The sequence below is a fragment of the Cibotium barometz genome, chromosome 5 (genome assembly GCF_041138505.1).
Source record: "Cibotium barometz isolate CiBa-2024 chromosome 5, ASM4113850v1, whole genome shotgun sequence".
NCBI classification, from domain to species: domain Eukaryota; kingdom Viridiplantae; phylum Streptophyta; class Polypodiopsida; order Cyatheales; family Cibotiaceae; genus Cibotium; species Cibotium barometz.
The window spans coordinates 32827494-32852159 of NC_141050.1; the positions used below are offsets into that span (position 1 = coordinate 32827494).

The 24666-nt window shown below is 45.4% G+C and overlaps 1 protein-coding gene across 2 annotated transcripts in view; it reads left to right on the top strand.

The window, feature by feature from the left end:
- Positions 1-24666, top strand: part of LOC147638372 (NAD(P)-binding Rossmann-fold superfamily protein) — a 33202-nt gene that overhangs the window by 1410 nt on the left and 7126 nt on the right. For both annotated transcript variants that reach the window (XM_086798301.1, XM_086798300.1), the window contains 5 exons: positions 23549-23648; positions 23975-24055; positions 24161-24210; positions 24300-24450; positions 24567-24623. In XM_086798301.1, the coding sequence (XP_086654427.1) occupies positions 23549-23648; positions 23975-24055; positions 24161-24210; positions 24300-24450; positions 24567-24623 (439 nt within the window). The remainder of the gene's footprint in view (positions 1-23548; positions 23649-23974; positions 24056-24160; positions 24211-24299; positions 24451-24566; positions 24624-24666) is intronic.

Below are 24666 nucleotides of genomic sequence, written 5' to 3' on the forward strand. Positions count from 1 at the left end.
CTCTTGGTAATGACGTGTTTGAAAGTTGGTGAGCCATGTTGCTGCACCTCTGATGCTAATTTGTATGTGTTCAATGAAGGGATTTTATTGTTTTTATGTAGTAGACCTCGACATCTTGGGGCAGGTCAAGTTTCAAGCCAAAATACGATGTCTGGGGCCGAACACGCCTGTTCCCAGACATGCACCAATGGTTGGGATATTTTTGGACACAATATAAACACGTTTAATGACCTTTGGGTTGGAAAAGGGCTAGCCGACCAGCATACGATTTGTCATCAGATTCCTATATAAAGGTAGGGCATGGGTCATTTGTAAGCATATTAGCGAGAGAGTACAAGACTAGAAGCAAGGCAACAAGGGAACATGGTGGATCACTAGAGAAGCTGTGAATAAGTTGGACAAAGCAATCCTCATGTGTGTAGAGCATGCACAAGTGGACGGCAGCCAAGAAGTAGATAGGCAATTGGGCACTGATGACGTTAGTGGGGATGTCGTAGTATCTAGTCCATACTATGCATAATGGAGTTGATAGTTATATAGTCTTGTGGGTTGACTACCATGAGTATATAACATGCACGTTCCTAAACGGTGAATTTGGGCATGTTCCTGCATTCATCTATATATGGATGAACTAGATCTCAGTCAAGATTCAAGATCATTATCGTATATATAGCATGTTTTGGCAATATACAGATTAGGGTTCCATGTCTTTTGTCTCTCTTCTTTATTTTACTCGTAAACAATAGGATTATCATTTATCTCCATGTGTTGAGCGTTAACCTAGAGTAGCTTTCACCCACATGTCACATTGTTATCAGAACATCTAGGTTCTTCCCAGGCAATCTTGTTTGCATTTGCGTTTGTAGGAGTTGCATCCACTAATTAGGGTTTTCGTTTTTGCATTTGCAACCAAATTTGGGTTTGCGTTTTTGCATTTGTAGGGAGTTTTGTGCATGTGTGTGAGGGTTCCCTACATAGGTCTTGCATGTAGCGGGAGTTTTGCATGCAGATTATGTCAAGTTTAGGTCTTAGTAGGCAATTTACCCTTCAAATTTGTGTTTTTTCCTAAGGAGGCAAAGCTCCATTTTTCTTCAAGATCCAAGCTGTAACTTGGTTGAACACAATGCTAATCAATACACTTAAATACACTAAGATTTGATGGACACTTGCTCAAATACAAGAAGTAAATTGCTGAATTGACAAGAGACACAATGAGCCGGAACGGCCGACCCCTCCCTCAAATAAAGTATATTGAGCTTGGGAGAATCAAGTACATAGTGTCATGGGCATTTCTGACCAAATTTCCATACCAATGCATATGAATACAGTATTGCAAACAAGTGGTTGTCGATGTAGACTTGCAATCCACACTACCCTCTCAAGTGTCCATGTTCCCTACCATCTGCTCTCTATTGTTCCACCAACACATGGTAGCAACAATCTGCAAGAGAGCACGTAGGACAAGAGAACACTACACAAGGTATGTGATCTTGTAATCCGGTTCCTCCCTCCTGCTACTTGCTACTTGCTTCCATATTTAAGCATTAAAGCTTACCAATTGTAAGTAGAGTCGATGACAGCGGAAGTCTTCACTATGGAAGTCCTTGGAGTGAAGAGATCTTCGATTTGTTGCATTTCTTCGTGACAAAAGTCTTCAAGAGGATGAAGGGAATCTTGGGAAAGCTTCCCCTATGGTTCAACTTGAGAAAGGAGGGTTGAAATTAGGATTTTCAGCAAAAAGACAAAAAATTACAGCAATAAACAGAGCTGTTTTGCTGAATTTTAGTCATTGGGAGTGTGTAGGAGAGTGATTAGCATCCAAAAACACTCTTGGAAGCTTGAGAAACACCTTAGCAAGCTTGGAAATGGAGTTGGGAAGGAGAAAGTGTAGAGAATGCAGCCCAACAGCCCTCATGAAGGAGGCGCCCATCTCTAGAGTGAGGAGGAGTGAGGTGGTGAGTTGTCCAGTGTAGGTGGTAGGCAGGTGTAACTTGGTTGAACACAATGCTAATCAATACACTAAATACACTAAGATTTGATGGACACTTGCTCAAATACAAGAAGTAAATTGCTGAATTGACAAGAGACACACAATGAGCCGGAACGGCCGACCCCTCCCTCAAATAAATTATATTGATCTTGGGAGAATCAAGTTCATAGTGTCATGGGCATTTCTGACCAGATTTCCATACCAATGTATATAAATATAGTATTGCAAACAAGTGGTTGTCGTTGTGGACTTGCAATCCACACTACCCTCTCAAGTGCCCATGTTCCCTACCATCTGCTCTCTATTGTTTCACCAACACATGGTAGCAACAATCTGCAAGAGAGCACGTAGGACAAGAGAACGCTACACAGGGTATGTGATCTTGTAATCCGGTTCCTCCCTCCTGCTACTTGCTTCCATATTTAAGCATTAAAGCTTACCAATTGCAAGTAGAGTCGATCACAACGGAAGTCTTCGCGACGATGGAAGTCCTTGGAGTGTTGAGATCTTCGATTGGTCGCCTTTCTTCGCGACAAAAGTCTTTAAGAGGATGAAGGGAACCTTGGGAAAGCTTCCCCTATGGTTCAGCTTGAGAAAGGAGGGCTGAAATTAGGGTTTTCAGCAAAAAGACCAGAAATTACAGCAACAAAGAGAGCTGTTTTGCTGAATTTCAGTCATTGGGAGTGTGTAGGAGAGTAATTAGCATCCGGAATCACTCTTGGAAGCTTGAAAATCACCTTAGCAAGCTTGGAAATGGAGTTGGGAAGGAGAACGTGCAGAAAATGCAGCCCAACAGACCTCATGAAGGAGGCGCCAATCTCTAGAGAGAGGAGGAGGAGAGAGGTGGTGAGTTGTCCAGTGTAGGTGGCAGGCAAATGCTTTGTGGAGCAAGCTAGAGTGGACACATGGTTGGTTACTCCCTTTGTACAAAGGGGATAAGGTCTGGGCGGTGGACATTGGGTTATGTCCACCTCGGGACATCAGTGTGTGTGAACACCGGGCTGGTCATAATTTATAAGTGAGTTTTGGTCGCCCAAAACGTAATGAAGTGTGTACAGACTCACTTATAAATTAGTGCTAACTCCTAAGGCTAGGTTTATGACCAATACTTACCACCTGTCACATGCCACATAACCATGTCAGCAGACAGTTTCACACGCACGGTTCGCGGGCGGGCGTCTCCTTACCCGGAACTACACATTGGTCAAGCAAGCATGAAAACAACATGCAATTTCAATTGCAAGCAAGCACATAAAGATGCTATGCTGGTATGGACAATCCCCGTTCATGAGACTATACCAAAATAGACGTGCTAGGCAAGTACATGAGGTACCAGACCCAATGGAACACCAATCCACCAAGCATTTTCGGGCATGTACACGGAGGCACAAGTCCCAACGGAAAGCCAAGTCCACATTATCACATGAGTGGCATCAATCCGCCCCGTCCAATGTACATACATGATAAGAAAGCACGGGTGGACCAATTGGGTGGCTAAATGGTGACTTCCTCCCCGGCTTCTAAACAGTTGTCCGCAATTGAAAAGCATCCAAATATGTCCGCAATTGAAAAGCATCCAAATATGTCTAAAGCACATGCGGGCAATCTCTGAAGAACTCTTCATCTATCCATTTAGCATCAATGGGAAGAGAGTTCTTAAACTTCACAAGGTAACACCTCCCTGCAGCAAGCTTGCGTTCCTTGTGATACACAATCTGAGTCTCCTATTTTTATGGCTCCACATGTACATGGGACTCATGGGTGGTACTCATGAGGAGTCTATGACATGTATGGGTTTACTCAAGACGAACGGTGCCCGTGGGTGCTTGAGATTTGCATGGATGGTGACCGTGACATTGAGGTCTTCGTGTTGTGCACGATGGAAGACTTACAGGTGTGCAGATGAGAAGATGGGAAATTTTCATAGCCATGTGTTTGTGGCTTTTGTTGTATTTGTGTGACATTTTTTGTCTGATTGGACAATGCGTGGTATTTCGACTGTGAATGTTCATAGGGCTTGGGGACGCATGGAAACCCTATGGATGCGCGTGTGCATACTATATTTAGGCCTAAAATAGTGTTTCTATTGGGTTTTGCAGGTGGTAAGTGTGCACAATTCTTTTTATTCAATTTTACTAAGGATGTAGGATTCACACACACTGAAGTTGGATGGACAACTTATAAATTTATTAACTCAATTCACACCATGTTGGACCAGATTTTTAACAAATAAGGTTTGGCCGGATAAACTTCAGTGGGCACCCCATTATAGCAACTCGTGGAGGTATTTTCAGCCGAGAGACCCACTTTAGCAACTTGTGGAGCTATTTTCAGCGGGGAGACTCACTTTAGCAACTCGTGGAGCTATTCAGGGCTAGAGGCTCTTGTTTTGGCAGAAACCCTAGCAGGTGTGCTGGCCTCTCCAGCATATACACAGGAGTCGTAGATGATGGTTCTTGGTGGATTTGAAGCTACAAAGTTGGTTGACTTCCTCTCTACTGATTCTAGAGCCTGGTTTGTGCTTTAGCTGTGCTTTGAAGGTGGGGGGTTACTCTCTGGAAGATTTGGAGCACGTTTGTCTCGCGAGAAATGTCAGCCTCTCGGGTGATTTCTGATTTTGGAGCAGTTTGATTGCGAGAACAATCGATTTCTTGGCTGATTTTGTGTATATTCAGGGATACCAAAGCATATGAGAGCTGGTTGACTGCTTCTGTAGGCTCTACATGATGGAGAAGCTGCACACAGGGCTGCTTTTGTGAGAAATGATGACCTGCTGGCAGTTTTGGGACTGATTGGAGAGTTACAGGACACTGTTTCTCTCACCTCTTTGCTGGTCACACAGACCCAAGGTTGTAAACAGATGTTTTGGAAAGATTTGAGTGCCGGGACTCATCAGAGACAAGGTCTTGTATGGGACGCAGGTGTACCGGTGAACTCTGAGCGGGATTCAAAACAAAAAGCATGGCTGGTCATGCTGAAAACCAGTGTGGACAGCGCCTAGAGGGAGGTCCCTCGTGCGTGGGTCTGCAAGGTTGAGTGCCTGTGGGCGGGATGCTACAGATTGGAGCGGTGCTCCTGATTCTGAGAATGGTGCTTTCATGAATATTTTGTATGAATTGTTTTCTCATGTTTACTGGAAAATTCGGTGGATCCAATTGACGGTGTGTTCTCGGCCATTGCATCATCTTGTACAAGAACACTCTTTTGCTAATACATTTTACCTAAGGGGGGGTGGGGGCGTGTCGGCCCATCTTCTACCGCTAGTGCTGGGTACTGTGCAGAATCTTTGTTATGTTAACTTCTATTCAGTATGGAAGTGATGATGATATTATGCCATGATGGGTGCAACTGTAATTGTGCTTGAGTCTGTAGTATTTTGAGTTTGCGCATTCTTCTGAACTGTGACATTTGCCACGTTGGAGGCGTGGCCCATAAACCAAACATATGTCACATCAAAGGTGTGGCTAATGAATTGGACATTAGAGGCTAGTGCACTTACCCCATGAACTAGGCATCCAACAATTTTGAGTTATCCATCACTCTTCCCATGAAGTAGGCATCCAAGAATCTTGAGTTCTGGATAACTATCCGATCAAAAGCTAAAACATCTGCCTCGACGGAACCCTGTAAGCCTGCACATGTGATACATCCTATCATCCCATACCACCGGAACATACCCCATATGCATCGTACAAATCCATCACTCATGTCTCCCTTGGGTAACATCTCTGGTACTTAACCTAGTACCGATCCAACTCCGTAAGATAAACCTGAATCTAGGTCTATAAAGGGATCATACTATCACATGCGGAAGCTCTAGCAGTCTTCTTTCAGCCCTAAGCACTGCATAGGAATACCTGATGCAAGAACAACTAGCATAGACAGAGAATAGAGAAGTCCTTTCCAAAAATGCTATCTAATGATCTTCTCCATAGGGGAGTCAATTGATCCTACAATGAACACAGAAAAGCCTTTTATAGGCTCATTGGCTATCTACTGGTCCAATTGGTCTATTGCCTTCAGTGGACCTAAAATTCATATAAATGTTGCCGACTTCATTTGTGGATTGTTGTTCACCTGGCCAACTAATATCTTGTCCAACTGGGCTTTCTTTTGGACCTTTGCGTGAGCCTACTAATTCCCTAAAACTAGTGTTTTATCTACTGCCCTTCAAGGATTAGCCTTGGATTAGGCATGTGCGGAGACCCCCTTTGGCCCGGGGAAGGGAGTGCACATGACATCCCCTCATGCTAAACTTGATGATGGGATTCTGACTTCTCACCTTGGATGACTTTCATCATCCCCTGGCTCCACATATGGTCTCCTATTGTCATGTGCATGCACATGTACATGCTAATCCTAGGACTAATCCTAGAAGGACAACAAGATAAAGAACCAGATTTTGGAGCTTGTGTTGCTGGTATGGGCAGGAAGACCTTTTGGAGGACACAGGAGGCTGTCGGCCAGCTCATGAAGGAGATATGTCTCTATCGACTGTTGCAAGCTGCAACAATGGTAGGGTTTTTTGTCCAGGACTTGGTCGACAGTAGGTCGACCAGTCCGTAAAGGGATTCAAGCCCTATAAAAGGGCACACTTGCTCAAGGTTTAGATCCCTCACTCCTCAAGGGAGTAGGATTACATAATAGGATGTAGATTAGGTATGTCTACCTTTTGATGGGGCAGCCTATGGCTAGCCATGATGTACACCTTTTTGTACTATAGAATATACTAAAACTCAGCTCTCTCTCTCTCTCTCTCTCTTCTCTCCATCTCTCTTGCTTGTGTTTTGCATCAGGTTGTTCCAGGATGGTGTTTAGGGCTGAATTAAGACTCATAGAGCTTCCGCATGTGACATTGGTATTAGAGCATTAGGCTCAGCAAGGCTAAACACTGATTCAGTCCGAGATGAAGGTGCACAGTCCAAGGAGAGGAACACAAGGCATGAAAGAAGTTCCCAGGATGTTGGTTGGTGGTGTTCCACAAGACCCAAGGGGAATGGCAGTCTTGTGAGTCGAGTGCCACTTCGGGCACACTAGGAAAGGCTTTTAGGGAACAGTTCCAAGGGAGGATGATCCTCCAAGGGGTGGTCAATTGTCACGTAGGCTGTAACGCCTGTGTGACCGACGGCAGACCGGATGGCCAGATGGGGCTTTACCGTCAACGCCTCGGCCGGAGCGCCGAGGACGTGGCCATCCGGGGTTCAGTGGGAGAGGACGCCCATGCGGAGTCATGGGCGGCCAGGCTAGTGTGGACGGGAGGCCACACACTATATAGCTTGGGGGATGAGGGGCAATCCTTATTCTTCCTCTGTGGCTGGGTGGTGAGCCAAAGGCTGTCCCCTCCTGTGGTAGCACCCGTAGTGGCGCTACGGTGATCTAACATTGGTATCAGAGCGTCGGTTCCATTTGGTCAGGGTCCGTGCGTGACCGGGGACCGGAGCCCACTCAATGGTTTTCATTCATTCAATAAAATCTTATCCTTATCTCTCTACAGGGTACAGAGCAGGGAAGCCACCATCTTCATCCGCAGAGCAGTCTGTGTGTGGGTGTGGGGAGAAGAAGACGAGAGCTGCCTCTCTCTCTCTCTCTCTCTCTCTCTCTCTCTATGACTGCAGCGAACACCAACCAGCAGACGGGTGCACAGGCGAGGAGAGGAAAACTAAGCACAGCTCTCTTGCGTTGACAGTAGCAACACCATACTCTCGCTCGTATGCACAAAGTCTGGCGTTGACAGCAGCAGCATCATACTCTCGCTTATAGGTGACAACTGCTACGTGTGTGGGAAGCTGCCATCTCCATCCGTCCCTTTCGCTCGTTGGCAGCCGTGCACAGGCAGCAAGCAAGGGGGGAGGGGCACCCGTGGGGTGGGTGGACAGCAGCCGCAAGCTCTGTTGTGGTGGAGCCTACAAGCGTTATGTACGCATTCTCCTGGTGAAACTCAAAGGTAGCACCATCTCAACGGTAGAGGCGAACGCAAGAGGCGACCCAAAATAGAGGCGGTGGCGAGGAGGCAGAGGTGGAGGAGGCACAATAGGCCTGCTACCTTATCGCTTTACCCATCGGAGGAGACGCAGAAGGTAGAGGCGAGGAGGCAGAGGCGGAGGACACAACAGGCACCTTTCTCTCAGATCGGAGCATCCCGGAGTAGCGACGCTTGTAGAGGCTCGCAGCGCAACACAAATCGGCAGTCGACGACAGTCGTCTCGCAGGCGACCATAAGGGGGGTGACTATTCTCTCTCCACTGTTCATTTTATTAGCGTTTTTGTAATTTATGAGTTCTCGCATTTTTATTTGTGCAAGTAAAATATGTCTGCTAGGCGTAGTGTGTCTCCACCGCCTTCTACTTCTCTAGGGTTTTCAAATCTCTTGTTCTCGGTCGCGAGTTTGACCCCGACCGAATTGTCAGGCCGTATACGCCCGACCGTTGTCCGGTCCGGAGTGTGCTCGTCGATCACGCGTGATCCGCCAGCGCCCTCCTCGTCTGTTGACCTCGCCTTAGGACCCAGCGAGCCCGCAGCGGCCGAAGTAGCAGATGACCCCTTTTTGGCCGATGAGCCAGATGACATGAACACCAACGTCGCCGAGGAGACCGAGGAGGACCTCTTGGAATATGACGACGACGATTATGACCTATTGGACCCTATCGACGTCGTGACAGAGATGGAGCTCTCTAGTGGACTTTTTAAATATCTTAATGCAAAACTGAACAATATGGATAAAGTCCAAGCTGACTTAGTCACGATGCTACAAAGCATCTCCACACGGTTAGACGCACTGACAGAAGCCGCCTCGGCTAGTACTCCGACTCCTCGTGATAGACGAGCTCCTGCGGCATGGGTGAGCGTAGCCTCGCCAGTGGTTGCAGGAGTACAGGCCGATGCGCCTGCGGGGCCGTCCGTAGAGACAGCTTCGTCGTTATTGAAAGACTTGAAGCCGCCTAGTTTTGGTGGCGAGGAGAAGGAGAGAAACAAGGACTCGGTCAACATGTTTCTAGAGAAGTGGTCAGACTTGCACGCACTGCGACAACAGCCTAGCCGAGTGCAGCCCGTAGAGGCTAGCCTCTCATTAACCGGCAAAGCGTACAAGTGGTGGATGAGTTTGACAACTCGTCCTGCCACTTGAACGGAGTTTGAAACGATGTTTCGAAAAGAGTTTTTGCCTGTTAATGAGGCGGAGAGAAGCTGGGAGTTATGGGACAAGTGCTCGATGGAGAACAAATCCCTGACTCAGTACATCTCAGACTATAGGGAGATAGTACTCAAGCTAAAGGGGATCGATGCATTCCAGACATTGCGAGGCTTTAAAAGAGGCCTCAAAGATGATTACCTTGAGTACGTAGAGCCCTTACAGCCTAAAGACTTAGCAGAGGCAATTAAGTATGCGCAGATGCTTGATGACATCAAGCGCCCTTTTCTTGGCATGTCGGGGTTCTATCGACAGTATGTGAAGGACTACGCGAAGATCGCAGTCCCGTTGACTGACCAGTTCCGGACCTCAAAAGAAGCACCATATAAATAGTGTCTCCACTTTTTCAGTGCATGAACTATCGCTAGTAACTCTCGCCCATGAAAGTGTGAAATGGCTTTCAAGTCAAAGTGAACTGAAGGGTAGAACAGCTCGGTGGGCGGAGATTCTACAGGAGTTTGACCTTCAGATACGTTACCAGAAAGGTAAGTATAACGTGGTGGCAGATGCACTTAGTCGCATGCCACAAATTAATGAACTTAGTTTCATAGTCTTCAAGAATGATTTCTTGGAGTCACTATGTGGTTTATGTGAGCACGATCCATCTTTTACAGAGGTCTGGCGCGCTGTATGCGTACGCACTTCTTCACAGATGCAACCACCTCCCTCGTTGGCACGGATTGCTAGTCCGGAGAGACTGGCCGAAGGTGCAACGGGAAGGGAAGCGAGAGTTAGTCCGGAGAGACTAGCTGTGTCTTCTGGGTATAGTTTGGAGCCGGAGAGCTCTGACGTAGGCCCTTCATCACCTTTGACTGCCACGGCTTCAAAAGGGAGTGATAAACTTCGTCGGGGGGAGAAATATGCTAATTACTCCATTGACGACAGGTACTTACTCTACAAGAGTAGAGTATGTGTACCAACTATTGGTGACTTTCGTGCCCAAATTCTTAAAGAAAGTCATGATAGTCCAAGTGCTGGTCATCCCGGGATGCAAAAGACCTATGCACTAGTAAAAAGACAGTTTTATTGGCCTAGTTTGTTCAAGGATGTCTAGACTTATGTGCTGAAATGCAATAAGTGCCAGGTCAATAAACACAAACGTCTTAAGGTTGGAGGACTACTCCATCCGCTGGAGATTCCTCAAGGAAATGGAAAAGCAAAAATACTGGCCTCTTCACATGAGACACCGGCCCGGCCTCAAGTGAACGAGACACAAAAACTGGAGATGGACCAAATGGTCGGCCAATTGGTGACATCACACAGTTCCAGGCACGAGCCTCCCTATGGAGTGACAGTCCCATAGGCAAGACACGGCACGAATACTGGCTCTTCCATGGCGTGACAATCCCATGGATAGAACACAGTCCAGGTCATACACGGGTGGCACCAGTCTGGCTCCCATCCATACGACACCATCCTGCTAACACATGGGTGGCACCAGTCTGGCTTCCGTCCATGTCAAGCAAAAATACTGGTCTCTTCACATGAGACACCAGCCTGGCCTCAAGTGAACGAGACACAAAAACTGGAGATGGATCAAATGGTCGGCCAATTGGTGACAGATAGAAAGTTCAACAGTCATTTTTGGAGGGAAGTCTTCAAAAAGTTGGATACTACTCTGAGTATGAGTACGGCAGATCATCCGGAGTCTGATGGTCAAACTGAAAGAGTTAACCAAATTCTAGAGGATATGTTGCGTTCTTATGTTAGTAAGAAGCAATCTAATTGGGAAGAGTACTTGCCCTTATTGGAGTTTGCCTATAACAGCTCCAAACACTCAGCGAATGGATTTACACCATTCATGTTAATGTATGGATTCCAGCCGAGATCTCCGATGGCTGTAGGCCTAGAAAAGGAGGAGATTCAATCTGTCAAGTATTTCCTTGAAGATATGAATGATATGCTCAGAGCCACACGTGAGAGCATTTGTAGCGCTCAGGATCGCGCTAAAACTTATGCGGATAAAGGACGTAGAAAGGTGACCTTTACAGAAGGTGACTTTGTATTCCTCAAGGTTTCTCACAGTCAGAAACCATGAAAACGAGAAAGTGTGATAAAACTTTCTCCGAGATATTGTGGTCCTTTTAAAATCCATAAGAAGATTGGGGACGTAGCATATAAACTTGAGTTACCGGAGAGTTCTCAAGTCCATCCTGTCTGCCATGTCAGTAAACTGAAGAAATCAGTTCACGGGTTAGAGAACGCAGTTTCTCCAGAGATTTTGGTAGACTTGATAGAGCCACCAAAGATACCACATGAACCTGAAAAGATTCTAGAGTATTGTGACAGACAAACCCGACATAAAGTGTACCAGGAGGTACTTGTTAAATGGACAGACAGGGATGAGGAGGCAGCTACTTGGGAACGCCATAGTGCAATTTCCAAGTGGTTTCCCCAATTTGTTTTTCGAGGACGAAAACTCTTCTTAAGGGGGGAGTAATGTGTAGGCTGTAACGCCTGTGACCGACGGCAGACCGGATGGCCAGACGGGGCTTTAGCGTCAACGCCTCGGCCGGAGCGCCGAGGACGTGGCCATCCGGGGTTCAGTGGGAGAGGACGCCCATGAAGAGCCATGGGCGGCCAGGCTAGTGTGGACGGTAGGCCACGCACTATATAGCCTGGGGGATGAGGGGCAATCCTCATTCTTCCTGGTGAGCCAAAGGCCGTCCCCTCCTGTGGTAGCACCCATAGTGGCGCTATGGTGATCTAACATCAATGTTTCGATCACTCACTCCTCTAGGGAGTAGGGTCAGAGAAAAGGATGTAGATTAGGTACTTCTACCTCTTGATGGGGCAGCCTATGGCTAGCTATGATGTACACCTTTTTGTACTATTGAATATACTGTAACTTAGCCATTTCTCTCTCTTCTCTCCATCTCTCTTGCTTGTGTTTTGCATCAGGTTATTTCAGGATGGTGTTTAGGGTTGAAAGAAGACTCCTAGAGCTTTTGCACGTGACACCTATACCTGTCATCCTTCCCTTCCTGGCAACCTTTTCACTAAAAACCTTGCCTTAGGTCTCTCAATCCACTCCAAGTCTGATGTAGAGGCTTGTGCATCTATTCCACTTTGTCCCCTTGCCTTCTTGCCCTGTCCCTGAACAGAACGTGAATCCTTCTTGAAAATTGATCCTTGCACCCTTGTCTCCACTCCTTGGATGAACTTCATCCTTTGGAGTGCTCCATAAAAGCTTCTGGGGTAGCCCCAAGTGGCTACCAACTCACATGAAACTCTCCCCTCCGGTTTTCTTGACACCAACTAGCTTCTAGGGGTCTTGACACATGCTGCGTTTCCCTCCTTGGACCCGTGCACTTCTTCTGGGACAGCAACAACACTTAGCATAGTTGAGCCTGATGCTGATACAAATTCATACAATGTTACCTGGTCACCACACCATGAAAAGATCAGGACACGGGCGATGGTTTCATCCATGGGCGATGCAGTAATGGTGGGTGGGACATCGGCAACAACAATATCTCAGAATCAGCCAGAAGCTTTGCTACCAATGTCACATGCGGAAGCTCTGGGAGTCTTCTTTTAGTCCTAAGCATTGCATAGGAACACTTGATGCAAGAACAATTAGCATAGACAAGGAATAGAGAGAGAGATAGCTGTATTTTCAGTATATTCATAAGAGTACAATAGGTTACAATATCTTGGCCTTATACCTTACCAAAAATGCTATCCAATGAACTACTCCATAGGGGAGTCAGTTGATTCTACAATGAACAGGGAAAAGCCTTTTATAGGCTCATTGGCTGCTAGTTTGCTTGACTGCTGTTGGCCAGCTTCAACAGACCTAAAATTCATATAAATGCTTCATCTCACTTGGGCGACTGATATCTTGTCCAACTGGGCTTTCTTCTTGACCTTTGCTTGAGCCTACTAATGTCCTAAATCTAGTGTTTATCTATTGCCCTTTAGGGATTAGCCTTGGATTAGGCATGTCCATGCGCATGCACACGACACATACTCTACAGAACCCAAATTTGCACATTTTAAAATCACCAATAAACCTAGTGCACCTGAAGAAAATGTCACAACGGCCCATCCTCACCATGGTGACAAGAATAAGTTATCCATGGTCACAGAGAAACCTCATCAGTGTAATCTTCTCGACGAGAGTCAAACTCATTAGAATATAGCTACCCACATGAAGCTACACTAAGTCTCTAGCTTAGAGCCGGAAAGTCTGTCAAAAAATGATTGAATAAACTGTCCTTGAGATCTTGTGCATTGCAGCCAAGAAATGTGCTCGATCATATACGTGATCTAAGGTTACTATTGGTAAACTCAAAATAGGCAAGATCAATGTAACTACTAACTACAAGCAGTCACAAATCTGGTCACTAGCACTCTGTTGTGACACACACAGATTGCAATCGAATCAAATGCCTGGCGAAATTCCTTCATTGAGGCTTCCTGACTGGTGTCTATCTATTTATGACTAACCAATGTTATTCTTGGATGCAAGAAGGAACTATCAATCATGCCGGCGAAATAAAATTAGATAAGTGCAAGTATACATAGCACTATTGAAGTCATGCTATCGATCCTTTGCATACTCTCCTGGTTCACATGAGGTAGTCTGCAATCACTAGGATCCCCACAAAAGACGAGGGTTCCCACTTTGCAACACACTTCATGAAATAAACACCAAAGGACATCCGCATCCAATAGTTCATCTAAACAAACTCAAGGTTACCATGGCAAGACTAGCCAAAGAAGGCGCTCTAGTCTTCCAAGTCAATGGTCTCTACAATAAATTCTTCTCTACAGGTCAGGGATTTTACCAGAAGGAAAGCACCCATTTGCAACTGGAACCCCTGAAATATCCAAAACAATAATCTGTGAGATATCCTATACCAAATGGGACACCAAGGTACATGTCTCCAAGGTGTGTATCTCCATTTGAACCTCCCAAGAGATCAACCACTCTTGGGTCCCCTCCCTCAAATCACCCCTGCAATGGTCCCGAATCTACTCCTTTCAGAGCATGAGTCCGGGTAATCAAGGAGAATTCTGGTCCAAGTTGTTCAGCTAAGGCATTATGAGTGCATACAAATCAAGAAGCTATCAAGAAATCTACTTCTTGAATCTTGTTACAACCCAAACAACTCTCCTTCCACCTATGGCTGCCCGTCGTGGGTGTGTATAACCTACAAAACCCCCATGATGAGGAAAAACAGCACGGGGGTATTTGGAAGGAATCATGAACGAAAACTCAAATTGTTCCAGTGCAAAAAACAGAAATCTACTGGGATCAAGTTACTCCCCAAAAAATCACCCCATAAAGTATGACGGCGAAGGATTAATGCCTTGCGCGATGAGGTAAGGGTTTGGTGGGGCAAGCAAAATATATCCTATAGAAGCAAACCAAGCTTCCCCATTGGCCTATGCTATAAAAACAAAATTTCTACCAATGCTTGATTTTCCTCTGTGTCTGCTTCTTCTCACCCATAGATGCTTGAGAGGTGAAAGAAGGTGTCACAGTAAACAAGTGCTTTGGTTGTGATGGAAATCACAAAAAACCGGGAGAAACAAACACACTTTACGCGTGAAAATCTGAAAATAGCGGGCGAGGAAAAACTTACCCCTATTCCGTGTACAACAGGACGGTTGCAAATCTGCCTTTCAGCACTTTTGTCCCACGCTTGAAAAAGGAGTACACCTCTAGCTTTTAAAAAAAGAAAAAAAAACGCTCATTCTTCTTTTTTCTTAAAAAAACAGGCACCTTCCTTCTAGAACCCCAAAAACGGCAAAAGTTGCTCTATTTAGAAGGTTTTTCTAAAAAAATAGCAGGCATGCTTTCAGTTTCAGAAACTACATCAAATATAACAACTCGTGCTTTCCTCTCCTCCTGGTGGCCTGTTTTAATAGCTCTCAGCAGTCCATGTGCCCATGTACACGTGCACACCTGATCTGACTGCTCTCTGTGCTTGCCGCCTTGGTCTCAAACTCTCCTATTCTTTGCTGCACCTCATCCGCCCTGTTGCTACCCTGTAGGAAGCTGGCATGCCCAACGCAGCCCCTTGCCTACATGTAGATAGGTTGTGTCAAGGATAGATAGCTAACCAAAAAACACAGCCCATATGGGAGTTGAACCTGAGAGAAATTAGGGCTTCGTAAGGGTTCTCTGCACATCTAAATGTGCGATTCTCACATCTTTCCCCCACTCTCAGAATCCATGTAACCTAACATGTTAGCAGAACCCTAAGAAGCATAAACGTTTTCCTCAGATGAAAACTACCTTCAACGAGTATGCATCAATCAACCTTAGCACAGAAGCGTAGAGAATACATGTTTCTTGTGAATCCATGGAAAGCAAAACAGAAAGCTTTCTAAGACCTTAAAGTCACCATAAGTTTAATAATAGTCCACGATTGAGGGATGCTCTCATAGACACTGAAGACTCGGCGGATGTGCAGATCCCAAGATGTGTTTGCCAGAACTAGAACCAGTTTCTAAGGTGCAGTTGTCGGAGCAGGAGCATGATGACAAACCGAACTCCAAGGATAGTCTTGTGAGTCTCTTCAAATCCAATGCAAAGGAGGATGGGATTATCAATGATATAGCAACTCCCATGACAATTAGTGATGCAACAACTCCCATGGGATAGTCTTGTGAATCTATTGGTGACCTAGCCAACGAGTTTGGAGTAGAACCAGAGCCTTACCGTTCAACAAGATCCAAATACAAGCAAAGGAACATAGAGCAAAGGTGCATCATGTGCCCTAGTGCTCCAAATTTAGCAAGAGGGGATGTGCACACCTTAATCTGGTGTGACCTGGACGTGCTTCCCACTTGCAGCCGCCTTTTAGGCACGATCCAAGGGCTAGTGTGGACCGATAATGGCAGTTTTGACAGCCCTATAGGTGTGTAGAGGTGCCCAAGACATGCATCAATGATTGGGATATTTATTGGGCATAATATAGACATGTTTACTGACCTTTTGGATTATATTTTTGGGTCAAAAAGGGCTGTCTGATCAGAGTGCAACTTGGCAGTAGGTCATGGGTCGTTTATAAGCATCCATAGCTAGAGCTTGCAAGACCAGAAGCAAGGCAGCAAGTGTTGGGGTAAAGGCATTATGCCCACCCTTATAGTGTGTACAAGCCCATAAGTTATAGTACATAGTACACTTAGTACTTTTAATGTACTAAGTGCACTATGTGTACTAGTGCAATATACATGTGTGATAGGGGAGTCACACACTCACTTGATGAGTTGACTTATCCCCACAACTCTCTCTCTCTCTCTCCCTTGTTGTTCTTCTCTGTGTATGTCTCCTACATGAATACTCTAACCTAACCCTAATTCCTGATTCTCTCACACAACTGGTATCAGAGCTGGTGCCCTTTGAACCTTTCTGCTGCATAGCTTTCGTTTGACACAGCCTTGGTGGACACTTCCTCTCGTGAGCTTGTGATCTTGGTTATGGCGCTCTTGTGGGCCTGTGGGCTGCTCGCGTAGCTGCTGTACTTGCTCGACATGGTTGTGGTGGTTGCAGCTACTGGTTATGCTCGGCTGTGTGGTGATCCGTCATGGCGCCGTGACTGATGTGGCCCCTTCGCTCCTCAGCACCTCCGTCGCGTGTAGTGCTATTTAGGCAACTGAGCGTGGAGCGAAGGTGTTGGCAACTGGCAGCGAGCGAACACAGGCGAGCACGTGGCGTTGAGGCGTTGGTCCAAAAAGTGCAGCAACGCGTGTAGCGAAAACACACGTAGCGTAAGGCACTGCAATCGGGCTATTGCAGGATTAGCGAAGGGCAACTTGGTGGCAAAGCTTGACAACCAGCAAAGCAATAGGCTAAGCGAACGCAGCGCTGGCCCTTCAGCGTGAGCAGCGAGCAGAAACATAGGCGAAGGCAGCTGGCGAACATTCAACCAGCAGGCGCATATGCGAATGTGCAATCAGCCAACACCTTGCTAGAGGTCTCCGCCTCAATTGTGCAGAAGCCGTTGCCCTTATTGCTTCTCGAATCCACAGCAACAAGCAGGAGCAACAGCATCAACATCAACAAGAAGTGCCCCCCCCTTTCTCCTGCAACAACTGAAATTCAGCCTGCAGATCAGAGAAATTCAAAAATTACGAGGTATTTGCCTTCAATTTTGAGAATTTCTTATCAATTCAACAATTGAGCAGGTACAGGTGCCCAATTGCTCAATTTTTGAGAAAAATTGGCAAAATTGGGTGACATTGGTCACAATCAGGATCAATTTGCAGGAAATTGGATGTCGAAATTTGGGGCTTTTGATGTAATTGTGCAATTAAGCACTCATACATGCTGCATGATGTGAAAAATCGCACATTTGGGCAAAATTGCAGCAAATTGCAGTGCAAATCAAGGGGCTTTTGTGCCGATTTGGTTGATTTGCATGCAGGCAATTGCATTCGATGCTGTGGATAATGTGTTGATGCCTTGCAAGCACTCAATGTGCCTGTAAATCAAGGGGCTTTCATGTATTTGATGTATATATGGCCAGGGGGAAGCATCGTGAACACTCAGGATGCCTTCATGTGCGTCAATGTACCATGTATGATCAAAAATTGATCTTAAATCAAGGGGCTTTTCAAGTTTGTATGCTTGTTGAGCTTGGCAAAGCAGCAGGCAAGACATTTATGCCTTGAATCCTCAAAAATCAGCTTGCAGTCAAGGGGCTTTTGCCCAATTTCTGTTCCGGACTGTTGTGTATAGGACTGTAAAAGTCTGATTTTCACTCAATTGGACAGCCAGGAGAGCATTTATTGCTACTGTACCCGCTGGTACAGATTTGGCACAGCTTTGTGCAAGTTTTGGCATGGCTGTACACTGTTTTGAGTGACCAAAAGGTTCAATTTCAGCTGCTGTACTTGCCGGTACAGGTTTGGTACATTATTGGTGAGCACTTGGTACTGCTGTACAGTATTTTGGAAGGGCAACAGAGCACATTTAAGGTGCTGTCCAAAATCTGCAGCAACCAGATTCTGGTGATTTCATCACATAAAGTGGGAGAAAAGTTGCATTTGTGCTTCCGCAGTGGGAGATAAAGCTTGGGAGAAAAACTGAGCACTTTGTGTGCTTTTGGTGCAGTGTTTGCACATTTTGCAGGGAGTCAGGCATTGACAGGTTGCATATTGCTATGGCAACCACAGGTGAGAGCTCTTCATTGCTTCACATCAAGAAGCTTGAAGGCTCGCATAATTATGATATTTGGCAAACCCAGTGCTACAATGTGTTGCTCCAGAAAAAGCAGCACAAGCCTATCAAAGAAAGGGGTGTAAAGCCCGCTTCTCTTACTGCTGAAGGGAAGATATGGATGAGCTGGCAAGATCTACTATCATGTTGTCTGTGTTAGACTCATTACTTTTCAGCATTCGTGAAGAGAAGACAGCTTGGGGAATGTGGCAGAGATTGCAGGACTTGTATGCCCAACAAAGTGCCTCAAGCAAAGTGTATTGGTTGAAGAAACTCATAGGTCTTCAGATGAAGGAAGGGGCGTCTATGACAGCCCATCTAAATGAGTTTAATGGTATTGTCAGCCAGGTCATTAATCAAAAGTTGGCAATGGACGATGAGTTCAAAGCCACTTTTCTGTTATGCACTTTGCCAGAGAGTTGGGACACATTCAGGACAGCCACTAGCAATTCGCATGCTATGTTGTCATATGCAGATGTTGAGGGTGCTCTTCTTCAAGAAGAGATGAACAGGAAAAACAACTCTGTTGGAAAGTCCAATGCAATGAATGCACGTGGGAGATCCCAGCAAAGGGGAAAAAGCCAAGAACGAGGAAGGAGCAAGTCTCGCTCCAAAAAGGATTTGAAATGCCATTATTGTGGCAAGAAGGGACACATTAAAAAGCAATGCTACAAATGGAAAAATGATCAAAAGGAAAAGGGAAAAGGCAAAGACAAAGAGAAAGATGAAGCCAAAGATGTAAAGCCAAAGGGCAAAAGTGGAGTCAAGATTGAAGAAATCAATGTCACATGTAGGTGGCAGTGAGGATGAGGTCCTATTTATTTCTTCACTTGATGCCCATTCACTTCTTACAGGTGGTCATGGTATGCACTCATGGATCATTGATTCAGGTGCCTCCTTTCATGTCACAGGTTGCAGAGACTTGTTTGTCAGGTATACTGCTGGCAATGAAGGAGTGGTTTATTTGGGTGATAACCATGAATGCAAGATTCTTGGCAGAGGTGATGTGAGGCTTGTATTTTCAGATGGCTCACAGCTTATGCTCCATGATGTCAGGCATGTGCCTGAGATCAAGAAGAATCTGCTTTCTACTGGACAGCTTGATGATGCTGATTATGTTACCACATTTGGTCGTGGAAAGTGGAAGATTAGTAAGGGCTCACTGGTTGTTGCCAGAGGCTCTAAGGTGGACACTCTTTATTTCATGCATGCAGGTGTTTGTCACCATGCTAATGTAAATGCAACCGAGCTGCCGGAAATTTCTATGTGGCATAGCCGGTTGGGACACATGAGTGTCAAGGGAATGGAGCAATTGTCTCGTCTGGGTTACTTGCCTTCTCTAAGGTTTTCAAGTTCTCAGTTTTGTGAGCATTGTATATATGGTAGGCAACTACAGTGCCCCCACAAGAAAGCTCTTGGACAGAAAGATGCTCAGTTAGAGCTTGTGCATACAGATGTATGTGAGATGCCTCAGCTTTCTTTGGGAGGGGCAAAATATTTTGTGTCTTTTATAGATGATGCCACACGCAAGGTGTGGGTTTATCCTCTTCGTTTGAAGAGTGATACATTCTCAGTGTTTGAGAAGTTTATTGCTCTTGTTGAGAATCAAATTGGCAAAACACTGAAGGCTTTGCGTTCCGACAATGGTGGAGAGTATATGTCCAAACAGTTTCAGGACTTTTGTGATGCTAAAGGCATCAAGAGGGAGCTCTCTACTCCTTATGATCCTCCACAAAACGGGACAGCAGAGAGGATGAACAGGACCATTCAGGAGAAGGTCCGTTCTATGTTGTCACATGCTGCATTACCTCATGGTTTTTGGGCTGAAGCTGTTATGACAGCCGTTCATCTTATAAACAGGTCACCTAACACGAGGCTTGGTGGGAAAGTGCCAGAAGAAGTATGGACAGGGAAGCCTCCGTCATACAAGCACTTGAGAGTGTTTGGTTGCGTTGCGTACGTGCACATACGCAGGGAAATGCGCACCAAACTTGATCCAAAGTCTCACAAATGCATATTCCTAGGATATGGTGACAGAGGTGAAATGGGGTATAGACTTTGGGATCCCATGAATAGAAAGATCATACGCAGCAATGATGTCATTTTTGATGAAACATGCATGTATAAGAAGCCTGCAAGGCAACAGGAGCTTGGCAGAGTCATCTTTGATGATGATGGACATCATGGACTATAACACAGGGCTGTAAATCAGCCATTACAGCAGGAAAACCAGCCCTTAAATGGTGCTGAAAATGGTCCAAATGGACAGCCAGAGATGGCAGAAGAATCCCTATGGATATACCACAGTTAGAGGAGATACCGGGCATGATATTTCAGCCTTATGGCATGGAACAGGAGCCACCAATGGGTGATATGCAAGCTGGACAGCAACCTGCAAATGATGGTCATTGGGTACGGAGGTCCACAAGACCCTCCAGAGCCCCTAACAGGTTTGTTCCAGGGGTTGACTACTTGATGCTTACTGACTGTGGGGAGCCCTCATGTTATAAGGAGGCTTTACAGAGGGCAGACAAAGCTCTATGGGAGCGTGCCATGAAGTCAGAGATGGATTCTTTGCATAAAAATGGAACTTGGAAGTTGGTGCATTTGCCTACAGGCAAGAAGGTTTTGCCTTGCAAGTAGGTATACAGGCTCAAAGTTGCACCTGATGCAAAGCCAAGGTACAAAGCCAGGTTAGTGGCTAAGGGCTTTAAGCAGGAATATGGTGTGGACTTTGAGGAGATCTTCTCTCCAGTGGTCAAAATGACCACACTTAGAGCTGTGTTAGCTTTGGTTGCGCATGATGATCTGGACTTGATTCAGATGGATGTGAAGACTGCTTTTCTTCACGGTGATCTCCATGAAGAGATATATATGCAGCAGCCAGAGGGTTATGCAGTGAGTGGAAAAGAGAAGCTTGTATGCAAGCTGAAAAAGAGTCTTTATGGGCTCAAACAGGCACCAAGAGAATGGTATCATAAATTTGATACATTCATGAAATCTCAGAAATTTAGGAGAAGTGACATAGATCACTGCTTGTACACCAAGAAAGCTTTGGATGGCAGTCTATTGATCCTCATCTTGTATGTTGATGATATGTTGATTGCCGGGAAATCTCGTAAGGAGATGGATACCTTGAAGAAGAGGCTGCATGAAACCTTTGATATGAAGGATTTGGGTGATGCAAATCACATCTTGGGTATGCGGATACTTCGGGACAGAAATCAGCATGTGTTGTATTTGTCTCAGAAGGAATACATTGGCAAAGTCTTGCAGAGGTTCAATATGGACGGGGGGAAGAAGACTAGTACTCCTTTGCCTCCATATGTGAAACTTAGTGCTATGGACAGCCCACAGTCAGATAGAGACAGGGCTGATATGGCCAAGATTCCGTATGCTTCAGCTTGTGGCAGTCTCATGTATGCCATGGTTGCTACTAGGCCGGACATTGCATTTGCAGTGGGAGTGGTTTCTAGATACATGGCCAACCCTGGCAAGAAGCATTGGGAAGCAGTGAAAGGTGTCATGAGATACTTGAAGGGCACACAGGATATGTGCATTTGTTTTGGCAAACAGGATGCATTAGTGCATGGTTATACGGATTCGGATTATGCCGGTCATCCAGATAACCGGAAGTCTACTACCGGTTATGTGTTTACATTCACAGGAGGTGCTGTGTCATGGATATCCAGGATGCAGAAGTGCACTGCCTTATCTACTACAGAGGCCGAGTATATTGCAGCCACAGAGGCTTGCAAGGAGGCATTATTGCTATCTCGGTTAGTGGTTGATTTGGGTTATACAGGGGATATTCCATTGTTGCATTGTGACAGTCAGAGTGTCATTCAGTTGGCAAAGAACCCTGTTTTTCATGCAAAGACGAAGCATGTGGATGTGAAGTATCACTTCATCAGAGAGGTGATAGAGAACAAGCAAATTCAGCTTGTTAAGATTCATACGGATGACAACCCGGCTGATCTGTTGACAAAGAGTTTGCCTCCGGAGCGGTTTGCTCATTGCAGACACTTGATGGGCATTGGATGAGGCCAGTTTCAGCCTTGATTTGGCCTTGTATATTATCATGTACATGCTGATTTTTCTTTTCCTTTACTTAAGGGCACTTTGCCTTTAAGTGGGAGGTTGTTGGGGTAAAGGCATTATGCCCACCCTTATAGTGTGTACAAGCCCATAAGTTATGGTACATAGTACACTTAGTACTTTTAATGTACTAAGTGCACTATGTGTACTAGTGCAATATACATGTGTGATAGGGGAGTCACACACTCACTTGATGAGTTGACTTATCCCCACAACTCTCTCTCTCTCTCTCCCTTGTTCTTCTTCTCTGTGTATGTCTCCTACATGAATACTCTAACCTAACCCTAATTCCTGATTCTCTCACACAGCAAGGGCATGTGGTGGTGCACCAGAGAAGTGGTGAATCAGCAGGACATAGCAGTTCTCATGTGTGAGAGCATGCAAAAGTAAAGGACAGCCAGGAACCTTTTGTATGCAATGCAGATGCATGTACATGTATACATGTATACATGCATAAATTGGATCTCAGTCAAGGTCCAAGATCATGATTGTATATATACAGCATGTTTTGTGAATATGCAGCATATTAGGGTTTTACATCTCTGGTCTCTCTCATCTATTGTGTACTTGTCAACAATAGGATTTCCGTGTACACTGTATTTGGTGCTAATCTAGAGTAGCTTCCAGACAGAAGTCCTTGAGGTACTGGTCTATGAGAATGACAGGCTGGGAACAGATGGATCAGTAGTTGGAAGATCGATAGGACAGATTTGAGCATGGAAATTGATGTGCATTTAAAGAACAGACTTGGGGCATGTTTTTTAGCCCATAGGCAGCTGTAGACTAGCCCCGGTTAGGTGATCAAGGCTCGGTCAAGATCCGGTCATGTGAAAGGGCTATTGGCCTACATCGGCAGGTTAACATCCCATCCAAACCCCCTCCCCCCCCTCCTTTGGGGTTTTCTTCTCTCCTGTCACATTCTATTGTATTGTCTATGGCAATCTAGAGAATAAAAATGTGCTAGGCATAAGTGCTTGTGGCTTCTCATGTTTGCCAACAAGTCATCAAGCATGCATTTATGTTGTCTGTAAAATTAATTGGGCTTTCAATGAGTGACTCTTAATATCTGAATGTATTCTATTTGAAAATAATCTAGAGGTGCAACCGTCTACATGGTTTGTCGGAACAAAGAAAGAGGAGAAGCAGCGGTTTCCAAAATCAAGTCAGAAACGGGGAATGAAAGTGTTTATCTTAAGGTATACTTCTGTCCGGCCATTTTCATAACCACTTGAAAAACGTATGTACTGAACAGTAAGGTACCGAGTGTCATACTTCAACGTGCCATACCAGTTCTCATCATCCTGTTCATTATTCTAGCAGAATTTTCACATCCTGGCCCATTGGAATATTCCCATTTGATGAGAGGGGCAGATCCCCTACCCATGAAGGACAAGTGGCCATGATCCACTTTATCCCCCCAAAAATACCTACCCCCCCCCCCCCCCCCACCCAAAAAAAAAAAAGAAACAAAAACAAAAAGAGGTGTTTTGTTTGAATGACCATTGTTTTGACATGTGTGCAGGTTTGCGATTTATCTTCGGTCCATCAAATCAAGCACTGTACAACAGAATTCACTTCTTCAAACTTGCCACTTCACGTACTGGTGGGTTTCGAATCGCATACCAAGGTCATCTTGATGGAATAAAAAATAGCCCAGCAAAGCAAATAATTTACTCATGGGTTTCTTGTGTGCAATGCCAACAAACAGGTAAACAATGCGGGCTTGATGGAGAATGAAAGGGTGGTTACAGCAGATGGGTACTGGTTCATTTATTCTCTGAAGTACCACAATATGCAGGCTCCATACCATGTGCATTAACAATCGCTTTTTTTGGGTCCTGGAACAGATTGGAACTAAACTTTGCAGTTAATGTGGTCGGTGTATATGCAATGACAGAATTGCTGCTACCTTCTCTTGAGAAGGCTGCACCCGAAGCACGTGTCATAACCGTATCTTCTGGGGGGATGTATACGGCACCTCTTACAAGTGATTTGCAGGTCGCATGAACTACCTGTCACTGTTTTATAACCTGCATATGTACCTATCACTGTTTTATAACCATCATATGTAACGCTTCTAAAAACTCAAGCAGTTGAAAACCTGACTGTTGCAGTTTGGAGAAGGGAAATTTAATGGGACCGTCCAGTATGCTCGAAATAAACGTGTACAGGTAGTTGATCCTTCTCTCCTCCTTGTTCAGAGTGGAATGCTTG